Source organism: Eleutherodactylus coqui, chromosome 4 (assembly GCF_035609145.1).
Source record: "Eleutherodactylus coqui strain aEleCoq1 chromosome 4, aEleCoq1.hap1, whole genome shotgun sequence".
Taxonomy (NCBI): Eukaryota; Metazoa; Chordata; class Amphibia; order Anura; family Eleutherodactylidae; genus Eleutherodactylus; species Eleutherodactylus coqui.
In genome coordinates, this window is record NC_089840.1 from 253,211,029 (window position 1) to 253,233,329 (window position 22,301).

Genomic DNA, 22,301 nt, shown 5'->3' on the forward strand with positions numbered 1-22,301 from the left:
AGGATCGAAAAAAAAGAGAACATCAACTGGTTAATTAAATGGGGACTAAATAAATCCCCAAGTCCTAACGTGACAGCCGAGCGGAGGAGAGGGGGAGATGTTGTGTGAAATAACAGAATGAGACGTAGATAAATTCTAAAATGAAATCTATGAGACTGTAAAGATTTCTGGCATCATCAGAGAAGAGGCAACCTGTGATAATTGTCTACCCGAGCACGCCACCGACATCTGCTCTACTCAGGTAATTAGGGATATTTCTTCCATTACATTGTAAATCAGCACTCAAATGAGATTTGTTATAGACAAATTAAGGAAAGCAATTTAATTAAGAACTTAGTGACATAAAAACACACAAAACAACACATAATACATCGCTAGACTCTGCCAAACCTGTTCCCAATCTGTCCAATAGAGGCCCAACTCCACCAATTTCCTTCTTCTCTGTTCACATTCAAAGCTAAAGACGTATTCCCAAGATCGTAATTGTGGCTTTGTGTTGTCTAGGTTTGAGATTAAGGGCTTCTGCAGATGAGTGTGCCAAAATATACGCAACATGCTCTATACAGGCCTCGTGTGGTGCAGAATACAGTTCTAAGCTCTCGCTCATGACCTGAAGGTTGCAAGTTCAATCCCCGCTTGGTTCAGGTAGCCGGCTCAAAGTTGACTCAGCCTTCCATCCTTCCGAGGTCAGTAAAATGAGTACCCAGCTTGGTGGGGGGTAATAAATAAATTACCTGAAAGCGCTGCGGAATAAGTTGGCGTTATAGAAATAACCAGTCCCTTGCTCTTTTTTGGTGCACACAAAAGCCACCTTAGGAGTCTATAAGAGTGCGCAAATGTGCCCCGATCCACATGAAATCAAGAACATTGGGGGCTAATTTGGCTGCGCTGATGTGAATGTTCTCAGCAGCGCAGAAAAGTACAGTAAAGTGCGCAACAGCCAGCGTTGACGCTCCTTTCACAGGAATGACGTCAATTAATTACGTCCTGCTATCACAAGGGATTCTACTCCTACGTTCCTCTGCAGGAGTCTCCAAAAAAGTTTACATTGGCGCTTTGTTTTTCATGCCATCCCAGACGAGCGTATTCCAAAATTTTTGCTCACTCTTGCGCAATTTTTACAGTACATTTTTGCGCATTTCGGCCATATTCACAATACGCAGAAAACCCTGTCATGATTTAAAGTTTATCCTAACGAAGTCCAGATGTTTTCTTTTCCCCACAGTTTTACGCAGTATTTCTCACATGCGGTTGTGCATTGTGTGCGCACCTCCCTATAGACTTCTATGCGCACAAAATAGAGCTGGTTCTATTTTTTGCACATGCAAGAAGAGGAACTGAGGATGCACACAAAAATATTGATGCGCAATTGCACATGCAAATACAAGCGCAAATAGGTTGGTGTGAACAAGCCCTAACTATCTGTTTGTTTTTTCTACAGATCGGTGAAGATACCAGATCTGTTCGCTTCAGCTTGCATCGGTCAGACTTCCCTTAAAGAGAATATTTTCATACGAACATATGCACAATTGCGGATGCCTCTGCAACGTATTTGCGCTATGGACAGAGCTTTTTTTTGGTGTTCAGGGAAATCTGTATCACTCTAGGTCTTTAAGGAGTGGAGTCCAACTGTCTCAGCATCACAAGGGCGTCCGTGCTGATGGTGTTAGTGCACACTCGCACATTTTAAGTTACTTTTTTCGCACACAGGGCATGTTCATTTGCATGAAGAAGACAAAGACGGTCTGATTTAAAAGGCTATTTAGCCTAATGAGGTCAAGATTGGAGATGAGCAAGCATACTCGCTAAGGGCAATTGCTCGAGCGAGCATTGCCCTTAGCGAGTACCTGCCCACTCGAGAGAAAAGGTTCGGGTGCCGGCGCGGGGGAGCGATGAGTTGCGGCAGTCAGCAGGTGGGAGCGGGGGGAGAGAGGGAGAGAGGGAATCCCCCCTCCGTTCCTCCCCGCTCTTCCCCGCAGCTCCCTGCCCGCCGCCGGCACCCGAACCTTTTCTCTCGAGTGGGCAGGTACTCGCTAAGGGCAATGCTCGCTCGAGCAATTGCCCTTAGCGAGTATGCTCGCTCATCACTAGTCAAGATGTGTTCTTTTTTTCATGGACTTGAGCACCTCCCACAGACTCCTATGGGGACCTTTGCTGTGCAAATACGCAGGAAAATAGAGCATGCCTTTTTTTTTTAGCGTGCGCAAAAATCGGGAAGTGTGAAGTATCGCATGCATAAATTTGTGCGCTAATATGTTCATGTGAAGGAGCCCGAATTCTGCAATAACCAATTCCCACTGACATCAGTATGCTGCATATCTACTGTATATATGTAAGGGGCTACCCTGAAAGAGTTAAGGGGTTGCCTAAGCAATAGACTGAGATGCGTCAAAATTTGTGCCGAATTCTGGCTCTAACACCGAGCATGCTCTGTGAGGATTTTCCGGATATGTTAAAACATATTGTAGCTGCACCACCAGTAGAGAGGTGACTGTGGAGGAATGAGGGGCTGCTAGAGTAACATGGTGAATAAGCAGAGCCGCAGTGCATACCGACTGTGAAGGGACAGCTGGAGGGGCTATTCTGCTGGGAGAGCACACCACAGCCTATGTGTGTGCCAGAACAAGTTGATGTTGGGTGCAGAGATGGTGAGTTAGTCGGACAAAGGAGTAGAATCCCATATGATGAATCTCATCTTCGAGGAAGCATCAACACTGCTGTTAAGACCCCAAGGACTCATGGTGGAGGAACACTTACAATTTTAGACTTTGCCTGATTTGGTTGAGTCAGTACTCCTGTACAACTTATGTAAGTGAGGCCGGCCTCAATCCGCAATGTAGGTATGCACACCATTAGAGTAACAGTAATAGACTGTGTCTGAGTTACTGTTTATATCGTTGTTTGCGGTGTAATAGACTTTCATATGGCTTGCCGATATTATTGCCTAATGCGTTATCCAACTTAAGGTCTAGGCGGTCATAGTTAAGAATGCTAAAGTCTATGGTGTAAGCCGCCTTGTGTTCATTCTTGTTCTGGCAAATAAATGCAGCTTATTTTTGTAACTCTTTCTTGTGCATCGTATCCCGCACCTGAGCCGTGTACTTTCATGTACATGTTGGGTGCTCCAGATTGAGAAACACTTTGTAGCCACTTGTTACTAATAGATGCAAGTCCTTAATGAGGCATATCCTAGTATTAACTTGAAATACCCTCTTAAGGTATTGGATTGTCACTTGTCATGTCAAGTGATGGGTAATTGCCCTGCCATGCATTGTATTTACCATTGCACGCTGAGGAAATATTTTTTAAAAAGTACCTATTTAAGATGAATTGTAAGTGTAACAGATTTCTTATGCAAATTCTTGCAAAATATGATTTTAAGTCTTCTACCTGAAACATTATGCTCTGTTCCCTCACTTCCCACTTCATTAACTAAAGCAAATGTGTGGGCTGTATTCATTAATGTGAAATAAACACCATTTACAGCAATAAATTCATTCAGCTCAGGTAAGTGGGACGTCTGAGGCATATTGTACTGAAGAGAGTGAGTCATCCTGGATGGTCAAATTGTAAGGAAATGCTGAAATAATAAGAAAAATGTGCATCAGCCAAAAATATCACGAATGGAGACACTGAGAACATGATGGTGCTTAAAGGGCCACTCCAGTGAAAACGAAATTTGTCCATCCCCCTCACCTGATGGTCACATTCTGGACATTTTTCAATATATTTTGTAGTCTCTTCCATGCAGTGTAGCTTCAGTCTGATACTTAATCAATACTTTGATCAATCGCATGGTGCATGAGCACTGCATCACATGACCAGTAGAGGCAGTATCATCTTTGCCTGCTGGGAGGATAGTGTAATTATCATCACCCTTCATATTCACCTAAATAAGCTTAAGACCATAACTATAGAGTCAGGAGGATGAACCATCACCTTCTTTGTTATAACTGTGGGAAAGGAACCTCCAATCATCTGCAGTAATATAACAGAAGTTTCCATCCCTCCTGTGAAGAGCCTGTTTGGTACAGTCCATGCAGTATGAACATACAGGAAGTTCTGGAGACTGAAAAAGTGACTCCCAGAGAGAACAGAGAGACAAGTAATTCCCAGGTCATCACAATGAGATCACACAATCCAAGTGAAGAGTTCAGGGATTTTTAGATAGAAACGGATAACTAAAGATAATGATACGAGCCAACTTAAATGTATGGGGGGACTAGTTGCATGATTAGTATTTTTTTTTTTACCGAAGTGGCCCGTTAAAGGGATAATAAACCTCAATAAAAGTCTTTCTTGATGGAGTATGTGAATAGATGCAATCTATATTTTCATGTTATCAACCATTTCAAGTAGGGGTTGTCTCACTATTGTGTTCTTCAATAAGATGACCCACAGGAATTGAGAAAAAAATTTCTTGACCCGCCCCATGATCACAATTTTACATCATATATATCCAAAAAACGTACATATATGGTAGCAGGTCTTCTATTACTGCCCTTTCATATGGTTTGTAGAGTAGGTTTAGTACTCCTTTAATCACCCTAATAGTTTAGCGATTGTCGTAATAACACAACTCATATCCATATGCCCTATTAGGAAAGCTGAACATCATATAAGGTGATCTCCAACTCAGGACCCCTCTTTTATCGTTAGTGGCTCCCACTCTGGTAAACTCAACCTGGCCACTGGCTACTTTTTGTATGACCGGCATGTAAGACCACATTTTGCCTACAGTAGCGGCTGCAGGGTAGCTCTATGGCTAGTTGCATTTGCTGCTGGAAATAGGTGATTGCAGGACATTTCAGAAGCAGGACCCACAGCAATCATCTGATCACTGGATGGACGTCATTCTACAAAGTGTCTGTCTTGATGATGGTTATGATAACTTACATGTAATTAATGATCATGAACAAAATGATAGCACTCAATGTCAGTCTTTCTCATCTACAGCTTGGAAAATGCTCTTCAGCATTAGAATAGGCATGGCTTCTAGATTATTTTCCTTCTTTTTGAAGCACTGATATGTTCTAGTGATGCCTGAAAAAGAAGTTGTCAGAAACCGTAAAGAACCTGAACCCCATGTTTGATGGTTAGAGATTTTCATAATTTGGCTAGTATTGTATGCGGCAACTCTGTATAGGTTTGGCAACTTTTACAAGCCTCCATGCCCATTTTTATGGAGAAACGCTAATTGTTCTAGCCAATGGGCTTCCATTGATGTTTGTCTTTAGAACATATCAGTTAATAATTAATTTGGTGCTAAACATCTTAAAGGGGAAGTGCATATTTAACTAAAGAGGTCATGCCATATCATTGTTTCAGTGTGGCTGGCATAACCCCACTGATTCTATCGCTGCCTATCTTTTGTTCATACTTACCTCCGTTCACTTGTATCAACTTCATTACTTCTGGTGCTGTGAATCCTTTGGCTTAGGACCAAATCCAGAGGTAACATCTGAGGTACCCTGGTCTTCACCCTTTAATCACATAGATTGGGATGTGGGCTTTACTCAGCGGCCCGAGACCATTGCTCTGATAGTGGTTTCAGAAATGTGGCAACTGACGCTACTATTTACAAAAGTGCGGTACCTGAGTGTGTGAACAGGAGCGTAGTCAGACAGTCTGGATCGGAGCAGAAAGCACAACAAGGAACAAGACGGAGATCAGGACACACAAAACAGGATTAGCATGGTATAGCAAGCCAGAAGTCAAGGACAGGCAGCAGACAGAAGTGTAGTCAATATAGCGAGCCAAGATCAGGAGCGGAAATGGAATCATAGTCAAGAATAGCCAACAATAAAACAGGACACACTTCAATTAGCACCTTAAGTAGGACCAAAAGGCCACAAATTCTGGCAACCCCCACAGGGGAAGGGTACCAGATATTTGTCAGGGGAGGACTTTGTTAAGTGTATGCTGGTCCTTTAAGAGGTCTGCCGAGTGTGTGCGCATGGCCTTCAGGCTGCTGTCCGTGAAGGAGCAGGCACCTAAGCAGGACGTCTACTGAAAAGTAGTGCGGGATATGTGCCGATGCTGCTGGGAGGGGTAAGTCAGTGGCTACAAACTGTGACAGTCTCATTGACAGTCCATGATGCTATGAACATTTCACCTATGTTACTTAATAGATGTGAGCTACTTGGAGGCCACGCCTGCTTGTCTTGTCAGTTTTCAAATTTGGCAACTGACAAGAAAAAAACCCACATCCCAAATTTTGCCACCAATATGTTCCGCATCATCACTTGCAACTTTTTCTTGATGTAGTTTACTCCAATAACTCTATAAACTGCTTATCAATTGTGGCCCGGATCTCAAACACCGTTCCGAATAATGCGGTTTCTCTTAGCATAAATACACAAAATGTTGAAGAAGAAAAAGAATCTACGAACTGCAGCTGCTGCCAGCTCCGAAGGCAGAAAGGCTACTGTTCCCAATTTAGAAACGCATTAACATTATCACAGACCATTCATAACTTCTGAACGTTGAGTGAGCAGCAACAAATGTTTAGAGAGAAAACCGAGCAGAAAAATGTTAAGCAAAAATATACACATGTCAAAATAGCGCCGCTCGCACAAGCTGTCAGACCTGTCAAATTATAACACATTACCGCGAATAGCAAATATTTAATTGTGTTCTATTCTGGAAGGCAAATTTTGGATTGGCTTGTTTTCACCCACATCGGAAAATAAAGTTTCAATCCCAACATACAATATAAGGCTGCTATCACACCTGCGTTAGGGTCAGTTCAGGGTTTCAATCTCTCTGCTCCATTTTTGGGGGAGGGAAACTAAAAAAAAATTGGAAAAAACTGATCCATTTTTTTCCCATTGGTTTCAATAAACAAAAATGGAAGGCTTCCCTTTGCTTCCATTCTGCAAGATTTCCATTTTTTTAATCGGAAAAATTAAGTTGCAGACAGGCTTCAGCCATGATTCTTCTATGGCCGCTAAAGCCTGTGAGTGACCGAGTCATCACATGCACAATGAATGGGATGTTATCTATCCACTGCTTCTTCCGAGTTGGGTGTGGCAGGGGCCATGGCTATAGTGCTGGACGGAAAGCCACCATGATAGGTGAGTATTCAATTTTATTTCATTTTCAGCTCATTTCACATTTTTTTATATCCTGGAAAACCCATTTAAAGGTCCTTTTACACTAACTATGTCCTTGGTACCTTCACATGGAACAACGATTGGGCAAATAATGGTTCTTAAGAATGTTCTTGCCCAATAATCAGGTTTGAACATTTATGCTCGATAGTCAGCCCATGTAAATGGCCCTTAAAGGTCTTTTTACACTATTTCCATGTCTACTTTACATATAACAATGATTGGGCGTATCAGACCTTGTAAAAGGCCCTTAACCCTTTGGCCAGTGCCACCAAACTCAACAGATGTAGCCCTTTCCTTACCCAATTCCCTGTGAGAGTCATAAAGGCACCTCCATCTACAGCATATTGATGCCACCATCATTATTGTCTTCATTCACAAGGGTTCTCCCAACATTTTAGGCCAAGGGACATAAATAAGGGATGTAGAGGTGGTGGTCACACCATGGTGGCTGGAATCGTACCATCGTAGGTGGGATATCCTGTTTGCATTTAGGCCCCGGAGCTTCAAGTTTTGCCTTTCTTAGGGCCTCTCGGTATAAGTCCAACGATGTATTAGTGGAACAAGTAAGAGCAACTATGCATTCAATCCATCAACCACGTGCTTTTTGCCAGATTTGACGTCTCGTCAAGGTAGTAGCCTCGAGAATGTGTGCTCGATAGTCAGCTCATGTAAATGGCCCTTAAAGGTCTTTTAACACTATTTCCATGTCAACTTTACATATAACAATGATTGGGCGCATCAGACCTTGTAAAAGGCCCTCAACCCTTTGGCCAGTGCCACCAAACTCAACACATGTAGCCCTTTCCTTGCCCAATTCCATGTGAGAGTCATAAAGGCACCTCCATCTACAGCATATTGATGCCACCATCATTATTGTCTTCATTCACAAGGGTGCTCCCAACATTTTAGGCCAAGGGACATAAATAAGGGATGTAGAGGTGGTGGTCACACCGTGGTAGCTGGAATCGTTCCATCGTTGGTGGGATATCCTGTTTGCATTTAGGCCCCGGAGCTTCGAGTTTTGCCTTTCTTAGTCCAACGATGTATTACTGGAACAAGTAAGAGCAACTATGCATTCAATCCATCAACCACGTGTATTTTGCCAGATTTGACGTCTTGTCAAGGTAGTAGCCTCGAGAATGTGTTCACATTTTATATCTTTTAGCACGATGCTCCCTGTTCCATATCTTATTTGTTCTTAAAATATGGAAGAGAATATGCCGGCATACTTAAAAGCTCTGCTTCATAGCCCCTGCCATTCCTTAGACACCAGCTCATTTCTATTTTATCTCATCCCAAACTCAGCATAGGGCACAAGATTCAGCATAAAACAGCTCCATGTCAGGTACAAGCTTCTGTAGAATCCGCCTTACCTGAGAAAGCATTGTTCGTGTTCAAGAAATAAATCTCCTCTCCTCCATCACCATCAATATCACAGGCAGTGACCCCAATGGCATTGCCCTGGCGGTCCCGCAGGGGATAATAGGGAGAGCTCCTCTCATCCACCGCTATATTCACCAGGCGACCTTTTTCTTTGATGTATTTCAACACAAGATTGGGTCCATTATATCTATAAAAAGAGGCAAAAAACAGAAAATAAATAAAAAAAGACGAGATAATAAAGAGGGAAGGTGGCCTACACAATACACTACATAAGGTACAGTACAGATAGGGTGGAATGCAGCACCTTGCAATATTACAGTTTGTAATACCATCTACTAATGTACCTGATATCTCCATCTCAGTGTGTGGTACTACCGTAACTCCTAGGCAGCATGTCCCATCTTGAAGCCAAATTCATACCTCCCAACTTTACAAGGAAGGAAAGAGGGATAGGCAGGGCGTCAAGTAAAGCGTTCCGTAGTAATTTTCAAACCCCTGCCCCCAACAAGTCCCAACCCCTGGTCACACCTAGTTCCAGCCCCTGACCATACCAAATCTATCAAGAGGGTGTGTTTTTAGGGGTGGGACTCAAAATTTTAACAACACTTTCCCTACCTGGGTGATAAAATTTTGCATGTGAAATGCCCGCGATGTAGCATGCCACAGAAAATTAAGCGTAACCTAATTGTCCAATAGAACAATTGGGATACTCCAAACATATATTATTGTAATCAGTAGAACAGTTCATTACATAAATACAGCAACAAAACCAACATCATAAGTAGAACACCGGAATCAAGCTCAGTAGATAGTCCCAGAACCAAGATCAATAAAGGAATAAATTGTAAAGTCAAGTCAACCCCTGCTATTTAAGTTTGTACTTCCTAATACGATCTGTATGATGGGAGTTGTCAGTTCACAAACAAAAATGCTACTACCTATCATTACTCTACAGACCATACAGTGACTAATAACTGGCAGCCAGTGGCAAAATAACAAATGACTCACATGATGTCATCTCTAATTGGTGCTGTGTAGAAATGAGCGAGCACCAAAATGCTCGAGTGCTCGTTACTCGAGTCGAACTTCCCGCGATGCTCGAGGGTTCGTTTCGAGTAACGAACCCCATTGAAGTCAATGGGCGACCCGAGCATTTTTGTATATCGCCGATGCTCGCTAAGGTTTTCATTTGTGAAAATCTGGGAAATTCAAGAAAGTGATGGGAACGACACAGAAACGGATAGGGCAGGCGAGGGGCTACATGTTGGGCTGCATCTCAAGTTCTCAGGTCCCACTATTAAAGGGGTTGTCCCACGGCAGCAAGTGGGTCTATACACTTCTGTATGGCCATATTAGTGCACTTTGTAATGTACATTGTGCATTAATTATGAGCCATACAGAAGTTATAAGAAGTTTTTCACTTACCTGCTCCGTTGCTAGCGTCCTCGTCTCCATGGTGCCGTCTAATTTTCGGCGTCTAATGGCCAAATTAGACGCGCTTGCGCAGTCCGGGTCTTCTTCTTTTCTCAATGGGGCCGCTCGTGCAGGATGCCGACTCCGTGTAGCTCCGCCCCGTCACGTGCCGATTCCAGCCAATCAGGAGGCTGGAATCGGCAATGGACCGCACAGAAGCCCTGCGGTCCACCGAGGGAGAAGATCCCGGCGGCCATCTTCAGCAGGTAAGTAAGAAGTCACCGGAGCGCGGGGATTCAGGTAAGCGCTGTGCGGTGTTCTTTTTTAACCCCTGCATCGGGGTTGTCTCGCGCCGAACGGGGGGGGGGGGGGGAGGTTGAAAAAAAAAAACCCGTTTCGGTGCGGGACAACCCCTTTAAGCCACAATAGCGGCAAGAGTGCCCCCCCCCCAACAATTTTTACTTCTGAAAAACCCTCATTAGCAAGGCATACCTTAGCTAAGCACCACACTACCTACAACAAAGCACAATCACTGCCTGCATGACACTCCGCTGCCACTTCTCCTGGGTTACATGCTGCCCAACACCCCCCCCCCCCCGCACGACCCAGTGTCCACAGCGCACACCAAAGTGTCCCTGAGCAGCCTTCAGCTGCCCTCATGCCACACGCTGGCCTCATAGCCACACCACCCTCATGTCTATTTATAAGTGCGTCTGCCATGAGGAGGAATCGGAGGCACACACTGCAGAGGGTTGGCAGGGCCAGGCAGCGACCCTCTTTAAAAGGGGCGGGGCAATAGCCCACAATGCTGTACAGAAGCAATGAGAACTCCAATCCTGTGCCACCTCCGTCAGGAGCTGCAAACGTGGGCATAGCAATGGGGAATCCAGTATTCATTCTGTCAAGGTGTTGCATAGCTTAATCCACACTGCAAGGGGAAAGCCATCAGCACTCTGCCCCCTATCCAAGTCAGTCAGTGCCTTTGTGCCAGACAGGTCAAACACCGCGATGGGAACTAAGTTTGCACCAACAGCATAGGTGGGTCCTAGGAAACCCAAGACATGAACAAAAAATTGATCTGAGCGGCCAAACATGGCAGACTTGCACCGTGCCCACGGCATAGGCCTCAGCCCACAAATTCAGCAATCCTAGGCTGGAAGCGGACTTTCACTGCACCCAGGATATAGGCCTCTGCACAAACCCTCAGCAATCGCGGGTCTACAGCGGACTCCAATGCTAGCGTAGCTGTGCACGTCTCATTAGCGCTGTATTGCTCCTGTAGTTTGTCCTAATGCAGTGCCCCGGATAGTAGAGCTAACCTCAGATTAAATACAGGTGGGCTTCGGCCCACACTGCATGCCCCAGTCAGACTGTGGTTCTTTATAAGTAGACACATGCAGTTACAACTCCGTGTGGACCGACAGCATGGGTGCGTCTCAGGAAGCCACCGGCGTTACATAAATAAATCCCATTGCATTGCCCAGCACAGCTGAGGTAACGTCAGATGATATGCAGGTGGGCTTCGGCCCACACTGCATGCCCCAGTCAGACTGTGGTTCTTTATAAGTAGACACATGCAGTTACAACTCCGTGTGGACCGACAGCATAGGTGGGTCCCAGGAAGCCACCAGCGTTACATAAATGAATCCCATTGCATTGCCCAGCACAGCTGAGGTAACGTCAGATTAAATGCAGGTGGGCCTCGGCCCACACTGCATGCCCCAGTCTGACCGGGGTTTTTAATACATAGACACAGGCAGGTACAAATCCCTAATGTGAAGTCCGTGTGGACCCAAAGCATGGGTGGCTCCCTGGAACCCACCGGCGGTACATAAACAAATCCCATTGCAGTGCCCTAGACAGCAGAGCTAACGTCAGATTAAATACAGGTGGGCTTCGGCCCACACTGCATGCCCCAGTCAGACTGGGGTTCTTTTTAAGTAGACACAGGCAGGTACAACTCCGTGTGGACCGACAGCATGGGTGGGTCCCAGGAAGCCACCGGCGATACATAAATAAATCCCATTGCATTGCCCAGCACGGCTGAGGTAACGTCAGATTAAATGCAGGTGGGCTTCGGCCCACACTGCATGCTCCAGTCAGACTGGGTTTTTTTTATAAGTAGACACAGGCAAGTACAACTCCCTAATGTGAAGTCCGTGTGGACCCAAAGCATGGGTGGCTCCCTGGAACCCACCGGCGGTACATAAACAAATCCCATTGCAGTGCCCAGCATAGCTGAGGTAACGTCAGATTAAATGCAGATGTGCTTCGGCTCACACTGCATGCCCCAGTCTGACCGGGGTTTTTAATACATAGACACAGGCAGGTACAAATCCCTAATGTGAAGTCCGTGTGGACCCAACGCATGGGTGGCTCCCTGGAACCCACCGGCGGTACATAAACAAATCCCATTGCAGTGCCCTGGACAGCAGAGGTAACGTCAGATTAAATACAGGTGGGCTTCGGCCCACACTGCATGCCCCAGTCAGACTGGGGTTCTTTTTAAGTAGACACAGGCAGGTACAACTCCGTGTGGACCGACAGCATGGGTGGGTCCCAGGAAGCCACCGGCGTTACATAAATAAATCCCATTGCATTGCCCAGCACGGCTGAGGTAACGTCAGATTAAACGCAGGTAGGCTTCGGCCCACACTGCATGCCCCAGTCAGACTGGGTTTTTTTTATAAGTAGACACAGGCAGGTACAACTCCCTAATGTGAAGTCCGTGTGGACCCAAAGCATGAGTGGCTCCCTGGAACCCACCGGCGGTACATAAACAAATCCCATTGCAGTGCCCAGCACAGCTGAGGTAACGTCAGATTAAATGCAGATGGGCTTCGGCCCACACTGCATGCTCCAGTCTGACCGGGGTTTTTAATACATAGACACGGGCAGGTACAAATCCGTAATGTGAAGTCCCTGTGGACCCACAGCATGGGTGGCTCCCTGGAACCCACCGGCGGTACATAAATGTATCCCATTGCAGTGCCCTGCTTAGCAGAGCTAACGTCAGATACAATACAGGTGGGCTTCGGCCCACAGTGCATGCGCCAGTCAGACTGGTAATATGTACCTTAGCAGTAACCGCGTTGGTGGGAATGTGGTCGCGACTGCGGACCTAGTAGCGCGGTTTTATTTAGTTGGTTTTCGGAATGTGGCCAGGATTAAGTGGGCCGTGGCGGGGGGATGGTGGGGGAGCTCTCTTGTTGTGTCGTTAAAGGTGAAATTCTTGGACTGGCCACCAGACGGACCAATGCAAAGGTATTTGCCAAGAATGTTTTCATTGTTGGAGGAGGAGGGGGATGTTTTTGAGGCACTACGTGTCCTCTCCACGTGTCCGTGGTTATATGCACCTTAACAGTAACCGCGTTGGTGGGAAATGGCCTCGCCACCATCATGTCTTTGGGAAGCCTCCGTTTCCACACCCCAGTGACATATCATTAGCAGCGGTATAGGCAGCGCCCAGAATTAGTAACATTTCAGCGGTAGCATTAGGACAGGCCCCAGGAACATATCACTAGCAGCAGTATAGGGGGAGCACAGTATTAGTTCCATTTCAGTAGTAGTAGCAGTCTGGACAGGCCCCAGTAACATAGCACTAGCAGCAGTATAGGGGGAGCACAGTATTAGTTCCATTTCAGTAGTAGTAGCAGTCAAGACAGGCCCCAGTAACATATCACTAGCAGCAGTATAGGGGGAGCACAGTATTAGTTCCATTTCAGTAATAGTAGCAGTCAAGACAGGCCCCAGTAACATATCACTAGCAGCAGTATAGGGGGAGCACAGTATTAGTTCCATTTCAGTAGTAGTAGCAGTCTGGACAGGCCCCAGTAACATATCACTAGCAGCAGTATAGGGGGAGCACGTCCTCTAGGTCTACCCCTACCCCTCAGCATGGTGTATTACGAGTAGAGCAGAAACAGAACGCTGTAATTAAATGTGCCGCTTATTGGCCTGTGGTTGGAGGCTGACTTCGCTTACAGAGCGCACAGCAGAGCCAGGAAACAATTATGCGCAGAACCAGTCAAGTGGCCAAAGGCCAGTGGTAGGCCTTAAGTATTTTGCTTCAATTTTTTTAAATGGTGAGGTGAGAAACCAGACAGATACCGTATGCAGCGTATATATGTATACTGTTTCCCTCTGGCGGGATGACAGCGATCATGTAATGGACACAGCAGAGCCAGGAAACAATTATGCGCAAGCCTGCTGTAACGCTTAGCTGTGTAATAATGAGCGACTACTACCCCCAGCAGACACGCAGTAAACTGAAGACGGTCACAGGCAGCCCAAATATTGTGTTTTTTTCCAATTTTTGGGAAAAAGCACACTGCCTATATAGCCTGTATATGGATTTCCCTGTTGGAGGATGACTGTGGTTATTGAAAGCACAGTGCAGCCAGAAAAAATTATGCGCAAGGCTGCAGTAACACCTAGCTGGGTAATAAGTAAGCGACTACTACCCCCAGCAGACACGCAGTAAACTGAAGACAGTCACAGACAGCCCAAAGATTTTTATTTCCAATTTTTTTGAAAAAGCCCACTGCCGCGTGGTGCTCGTCTCGAGTAATGAGCATCTCGAGTACCCTAATACTCGAACGATTATCAAGCTCGGACGAGAACGCTCGCTCATTTCTAGTGCTGTGGTTTTCTTCTCCATCCGGTCCAGATCAACATGACAACTTTTGTTGATTGGCATACAGATGTGGATGCCATACAGATGTATTTGGCTCTTTACTTTTTCATATCTGTATTCCCTATATTAAGATAAACTCTTAATAGTACCACACATGGTTTCCTCCAAAAACTGTATAACAGCTCAACTCACAGCACTCCTTGAGTAATTAATAACAAGCCACACTGTCCCGCTGTAGTAAATAAAGAGCCACACTGTAGTAATAAATAACCATAATGTCTTCCTGTAGTGATATATAGCCATAATTTCCTGTGTAGGACTATATAGCCATAATGTCTCCCTGTAGCCATAATGTCCACTGTAGTAATATGTAGCACGAAAGTCCCTTTGTAGGAATATATAGCCATAATGCCTACATTAGCCATAATGTCCCTCGTACTAAAATAATAAAGTCAACTCACCTCCCCCATCTTCCCACGGCTCCTTCCGTCCACCGCCGGGCCTCTTACAGCCAACATCCTGTGTAACGACCTGCACCCATAGTAGGCGCCAGTCGGTTTAACCGAGAGTGGTTTCCTATCGTCCCTGTCATTTTGATGGTGGGCACTGACAAGAGTACTTCTCTGCATGTATATGGGCAGATTGATTGGCTATGGGGTGGGAGAGCCCAACCAGCCAATCACCATTAGTTTGTCTATATTTATTCTGGCTCCTCCTCACAAAGAACATCGGTTGTACTCCTGCTTGAAGGAGTTTCTGAAGGAGTCGGCGGTTCCTGATTTTGACCTGCATATTACCGTACTTTTTTGCTTTATAAGATGCACCAGATGATGCATCCAGGTTTTAGAGGAAGAAAATAGGGAAAAAATATTTTGAACCCAGTCAGGAATTTTACTTGACAGTGCAGGTTATAGTTTGCGAGATCGCGCGTTTGTTTGCGTGACCGCGATTTAGTTCACACGATCGTGTGTTAAACTAATGATCGGGACAGCCAGCTTGTATTTCAGCACATTAGCTTTATAGGGTGCGCTGTAGATAATTATCTGGGGTGTTTAATATCTCATTCCCTGCACTAGTGCTTATATATTTTAATGTCATCTTACATTTGCCACGATTCTCTGTCATCACCTAGGGAAAGCCAGGGTTGCCCTAGGTTCCTGATATGGGGCCACCTTCATTAACCCATTAAGGACATGCCCTATTTTGGCCATAAGAAGATTTGGGGGGGGGATTTTCATTTCCATTTTTTTGGAATCCATAACTTTTTTTACTTTTCGACAACATGGCCGTATGGGGGTTTGTTTTGTGTGTGGTGAACTGTAGCTTTTATTGGTACCATTATTTTGGATACATAGAATGTATTGTAAAAGTTTAAAAAAAAATTTTTGAGAGCAGGGAGAGAAAACACATCAACTCTGCCATTGTTTTGGGCTTTTTGATACATTTTTTTTGCAGGTTGGTACAATTATGCCAATACCAAAATTATATATATTTTTTAAGGTTTTGACACTTTTGCCCAATAAAACCATTTTTGGGGAATGCTTTTTCTCTACATCGCTGCATTCCATTTTGGGGGGAGGTTAGGATATATTTTTGATGCGGTTTTGACTTTAATGAGAAAAAAAATCTGAAAAACACCATAAAATGTGGACTTTCTATAATAAACATGCTTCTCCAAGCTTTTAGAACAGCTAACAATAAATGACTTTACAATGATTTCTTCTTTGCCCTAACATAAGTTTTGCATTGTTCTTCCAAGCTGTCAGGTCTGGTGATACAGCTCCTTGCCTCGGGGTTTCCTTATTTAGTGCTGAGTAATGCTGAATACCAGCTTCTGCAGTGTTGTGGGAGATGCCTTCCCTACGTGCATGAAATGCAAAGACTCCCAAGTTCCCTGGCCAATGCTGAGCATTCACCAGAATTCAACATATAATCCGTCTGCATATTGATATTCTCTTCTTTTATGACACCCATTTTTGTTAAAATGGTAACAGGAAGTGAAGAAATATTGGTTGTCAATTTGGAATTAGCAACTTAGCAAATTCTCATTGATAGCGCAGAATATGGCAACAAAATAACAGAGGGCCGTCATTTAGAGCATGTTACAAGAGTGACAACCAATGTGGCTGCACTTTCTGTCATACCTTGTAAAAAAAAAATGGCCGCCACAAGCCAATAGAAGAGCGGCAATAAGTCTAAAAGTAACTAAAACATAATCACCAAGTGTTGGCTGATGCTCTAACTTCCGGTAAACAAATAAATGTCCCTTTTCTAATATTATAGCTATTTGCAAAGATCAGATCCCACTCATTAAGACAGATATGCAATAATAGAGAAGTCCTGTAAAAGGGGGTGGAGCAAAAAAAAATTTCCATTGCCACATACCCACCTAAAGTCAATAAATGTAATTCTGTTAGAGCAGGCAAATCCGCTGGACTTTTGCAGGATGTGATTATAGACCGTGAGAGAGCCAGCCATGTTGGCTTTGAAACTATATGATAATCATGCTACTCAAACTACACTAGGGCATCTCAAACTCTTTCTCCTCATGCCCTACAACCAAATTATGGGCCTTACCTGTGGTCAACATTTATGCCAGTAACGGCTACGAGAAATCACAGCATATACTGCTATCCTTCATCAGCAAGCAGGAAGTCACTAGTGTAACCTGACAGTTACTTGACTTTAGTTGTCAACAGAGACCAAGAGAATCACAAGGATGCAATACTGGATCACCAGGATTGAGGACAGGTAAGTACCCTTTGTTTTATTGCTTTAACCCATTTGGCTAAAATTTAGATTGTAACCAAACAACCCCTTTAAATGCACATTGTTACAGCTGTCACCAGCAACCACACTGCAGAAGCTAGGGATACTTAAAGGAAGGCTAGCCAATGAGGAGCTCCTCCCTAAAAGAGATTGGCTAAGCAATGAGGTTAGCTGACCAACTCCAATAGATCAGTTGTAGGAACAATTACGTAGAAACTGTCCCAACAAGAGGTTAGAAGGCAGGAGATGATCCAGTTGAAGAATTCCTTGTAGTCGAAACACCTGGGTCAGTGCGATTGTCATAGTGAACATGAGGATTCTTGAGACATGTACTTTGCCTCCTCCTTAAGCCTCAATAGTGGGGTCCATCATAATTTGAGAAGCACTGGTCTACACTAGAGATGAGCGAGCATACTCGATAAGGCAAACTACTCGAGCGAGTAGTGCCTTATTCGAGTACCTGACAGCTCGTCTCTAAAGATTCAGCTGCCAGCGCGGGTGACAGGTGAGTTGCGGCGGTGAGCAAGAGGGAGCAGGGGGGAGAGAGAGATCTCCCCTCCGTTCCTTCCCGCTCTGCCCCGCTGCTCCCCGCCCCCTGCCGGCACCCGAATCTTTAGAAACGAGCGGGCAGGTACTCGAATAAGGCACTACTCGCTCGAGTAGTTTGCCTTATCGAGTATGCTCGCTCATCTCTAGTCTACACCCATAACAGAATAGAGCTCAACAGTTGGCATAGTGGTATATCTAATACTGGATTTATTACACAATACCAGCCTAACAGAAACAGATGTGAAAAGAGGAAAGAATGGTAATGCTTCCACCATATGCTGACTTGATGATGACACTGTAAACGGATGTATTCAATGGAGATATCTGAATAATGTATTCACCAACACCAATCGATAACGACTCAAAAGAAGCAACTAAATACCAGTAAGAAGAAGAGGCTTTTATCTACATCATCTGGTTGGGTCATCATTTATCCATTGTTACACAACACACAATGTTAACCCGGAACATCAAGACCGTCTGTATATATCTGGCTCCAAAAAGGCCCAGATATGTGGAGTTGGAGAGCAGATTTCAGTACATCAGCCCTATTGTACATCCTTCTTTTTGGACATAGTGCGTGCATCTACATCAAAAGGCACCATCTTACGGCACCAAGAAAAGAGTCAAACCGTTGTATATCTGGTTCCAAATGTTTTGGAGTAAGTTGCCGTGCACTAACGTGTCTGAGTTCGGGCTTTGACAGATGAGCATATTTTTGCGCACAAGAAAATCTCGCACACATAATGCGGAGAATGGAACCCATTTTTTTCAATGGCTTCCTTCTCACCGCAGTTTTTATGGCACAAAAAAATATTTTGTATGAATTTGCACACTAAAAAAACAGTAGCTGCCTATGAAAAAGTGCGTAAACTTGCACATCTGCAGGCTGTGCAGACCCGCGATCATCAGCAACTAGTTAGGCTAATTAGCCATTTAATTCATGCATGAACAAGTGGTGCCTGCACAAATGCGTGGAATATTTGTGCAGGCACACGCGAAAAATACACTAGTTCAGGAGTGTACTCAGGAGTGTGCGCATTGTGAAATGTGCTCGGCTGTCAACGCCCTTAGGCCTCATGTCCACGGGCAAATTTGGATTTTAAATCTGCAGCGTTTTTCCTGCACACGGATCTGCGCCCCATAGGGATGCATTAGACACCCTATGTCTAGTTAACCCTAGGTAGTTAAATACCTGCGGATGTCACTTTTCCCATCAGGCACAGGTCCTGCGTGCAGGAAAAAATCCGGACATGCCCCATTTTCGTGCGGGTCTCCCGCGGGGACAGCTCCCGCAGGCTTCTATTGAGGCCTATGGAAGCTCTCCGGATCCGCAGTAGACCCACGCCTGAATTAAACTAACCTGCTCCGGGCGATCCAGATCTTCCTTCCTTTGCGGCCCGAAACTTCTTTCTTTGGCCAGGCGGATGTGCCCGGCGCATGCGCGCGGCACGCAGCTGGTGTGACGAGCACATCCGCCGGGCCGAAGAAAAAAGATCCATCCACCAAGGAAGGAAGACCTGCACCGTCCGCAGCAGGTGAGTTTATTCTTATTTTCAGTGCTCATGTCCGAGGGACAGGAGGGACCCACTGCGGATTCTCCATGGAGAATGATTTTCCCCGTGGACATGAGGCCTTAGTGTGGCTTTACATGGGACAACTATCATCAATCGCGCAAATGTAAGCGACAGTTGTCCCATGTAAACACGGCCACCAAACAGAAGCTCCATCTCAGTCCACCTAAAAATATTCGCTAGGGTTGATTCATTACTAAGATGACTTTCTATAAGTAGGTTAAATGACCTTATACAGATGTGTCCTCTCTAAAAGGGGTTTACTGGGACTTTGATATTGATGGCCTTTCCATAGGATAGAAAACAGAAGTATCACACCAACGGTGCCGCTGGTAAGCTGTGACTAGATACTCCTGACATCAGGACTTGTATCCAAAGGTCTTTATAGAACCAAACAGAGCAAACATTACAACAAGTTTCAACCCTTTCTGAGGTCTTCATCAGGTAAACCCTACTTTTCGTAATATAGGTAATCAATATTGATCAGTAGGGGTACAACTCTTGGCACCCATGGCAATCAGCTATTTAAAGGGGCCACCACGAATGAGCAAGTGCTGCCACCTCTTCTTTGGCTGGTGATATCACATCCATCAGTCACATTACAACCCCTGCACAATATAGTGCTGTGCCTGGTATAAGATGAGCATTCAATGGCCCCTCCAAACAGTTGTCATCAACTGTAAGTCTCAGAAAACCCTACTTCATCAAACAGTAAGTCATCAAATTGGAAGTCCTGTAAAACACCCTTAAAGTTTCTCTAGTGCAGCATCCAAGGAACCTGACATGGCTTAGGAGACAGCGGGGTAGAATGTGGGCGTTGTCATGGTGGTTCTACCGTCTCCCACCCGGAGGGTAACCGGTGACACATCCAAGGGTCGAGTGCAGGTTAAGAAACGGGAAACGCAGTGCTGGATTACCTTGGTTCTATTTTGTGTCACGTATAAAGCCATTGTTTCTTCTGCCGTGGGGGAATTCCTAGATGTCAGAGTAAACTCAACCTCGTGTGGCCTCCATTGGGGAATTCCTAGTTGTCGGAGTAAATCCACACACACACACGGGATTTTTTTAAGACACAGCCTCTGGAAACAGACAGGCGACTGGTTGCTTTACTTGAAGTAATTTGATAACAACTTTAAAATGTACGCCAGCAGGAAAACAGTGCAAAATGTCAAAGTGGTGTGACAGGGAGGACTCATGGGTGGACAGGAGAAACCACAGTCCTGTTATCTGTTGGTCCTGATCTCGGCAACACACACTCTTCTCTCCAGCAGTCAACACTCACATTTGATAGCAAAAGGTATGCTGCATGAACAGAACCCAGATCTCTTACTCATACACCTTGCATCCACATATATATCACAAGGTTACGTGACAACAAACAGATACATTTTCCAGACAGTCAGCTCAGATATCAGACAGTTAACCCTTTCAGTGCTGCGGCTGTGCAATACACATCTATCATGCAACACAAAAGACACTGACATTACATAGAGAAGTGCATGCATACAGTTATGGAGGGGCCCCATTGTACCGGGCCACTACACTAACTTGATATATCCTAAGATGGATGGCGCAGGATGGCATAGGTTCTCACATTGGAAAAACACCCACATATTTTTCTGTGATGGATACCATCAATTCGCCATCTGCTGTCCATAGAGTTCATATTAAAAAAATGTTTTATGGATATTTTTTTTACTGGAAGATGCAGGAATGTGTCAGGAGAAATTCAAACCAAATGTGGATAAATTCAGTGCCAACCTTAGGTTATAGGGCAATCCATGTAGATTTGTTGGCGTCCAAGTCATGGCAAAAAAATGATACTCATATACTGCACGACTAATAGGCAGTCTGCCTGCATTCTGCTTGTGCAGAAATTAGCAAGATAGCAGCATACCCACATCTGAACAGTACAGTGTATAAAAACAGCCCCAGAACCAAGCTCAGCACATGAGAACAGCACTAGAACCAAACTTATAACATATATACAGCACCAGAATCAAGCTCATAACATAACTGCAGCACCAGAACAAAACTTGTAACATAAATGTAGCATGGGAACCAAGCTCATAACATATATACGGCCCAAAACCAATTTCATAACATAAATACAGCACCAGAACCAAGCTCATAACATATATACAGCACCAGAACCAAGTTCATAACAAAAATATGGCACCAGAACAAAACTCGTAACATAAATGCAGCATGAGAACTGAGCTCATAACATAAGTACAGCAGCAGAACTAAGCAACTGTGTTGTGGCTTGCTGTGGGCTGGCAGCGGTGCCTCATAACAGACCAGGGGGAGGTGGGGGTGGAAGAGGGGAAAGAACCAAATCTTGCAGAATTTCCGCCCCGTCTGAACCCAGCCTAAGGAGATGATCAGCCCTCAACCTACATCCACCTGACATCCACCCTACAAGCTGTGGCCCGCACCCTATCTGACCGCACAGGTGCCATATAGCGAAGCTGGCCATGGACACATCTATATATTAGATTTGCAAATTTTCGAAAAGCTTTTTTAGGGATTTCCAGACATATCCTTGAAGAGATTCCTCTGCATTGCAAAGCATACTCATCATACAGTAATTTCCACTGGCAAAGGTAAAGCAAGGAAGCCGTGAGGTTAACACGAAAGGGTCTAAAGATTAAGTAGATACTAGAATCCCGCCAGCATCGCTGTGGATCCCTCCTGCTGGACATTGTGTTTGATGTATTTTGAAAGCCACTGCTGCTCAACGGCTGTAATTGTGTAACTGCTGTGTATATCGATTAGTGATTTTTGTCTGCTAGCGTGTAATTAAAATGATGGTGTGCACCTCTGTTACCCCTGCGTATACCGACTGCCAAACACTCCGCT

At 44.9% G+C, this 22,301-nt stretch overlaps 1 protein-coding gene across 4 annotated transcripts in view; it reads right to left on the bottom strand.

The window, feature by feature from the left end:
- Positions 1-22,301, bottom strand: part of CRTAC1 (cartilage acidic protein 1) — a 537,130-nt gene that overhangs the window by 322,102 nt on the left and 192,727 nt on the right. For all 4 annotated transcript variants that reach the window (XM_066601101.1, XM_066601100.1, XM_066601103.1 and 1 more), the window contains one exon: positions 8,489-8,685. In XM_066601101.1, the coding sequence (XP_066457198.1) occupies positions 8,489-8,685 (197 nt within the window). The remainder of the gene's footprint in view (positions 1-8,488; positions 8,686-22,301) is intronic.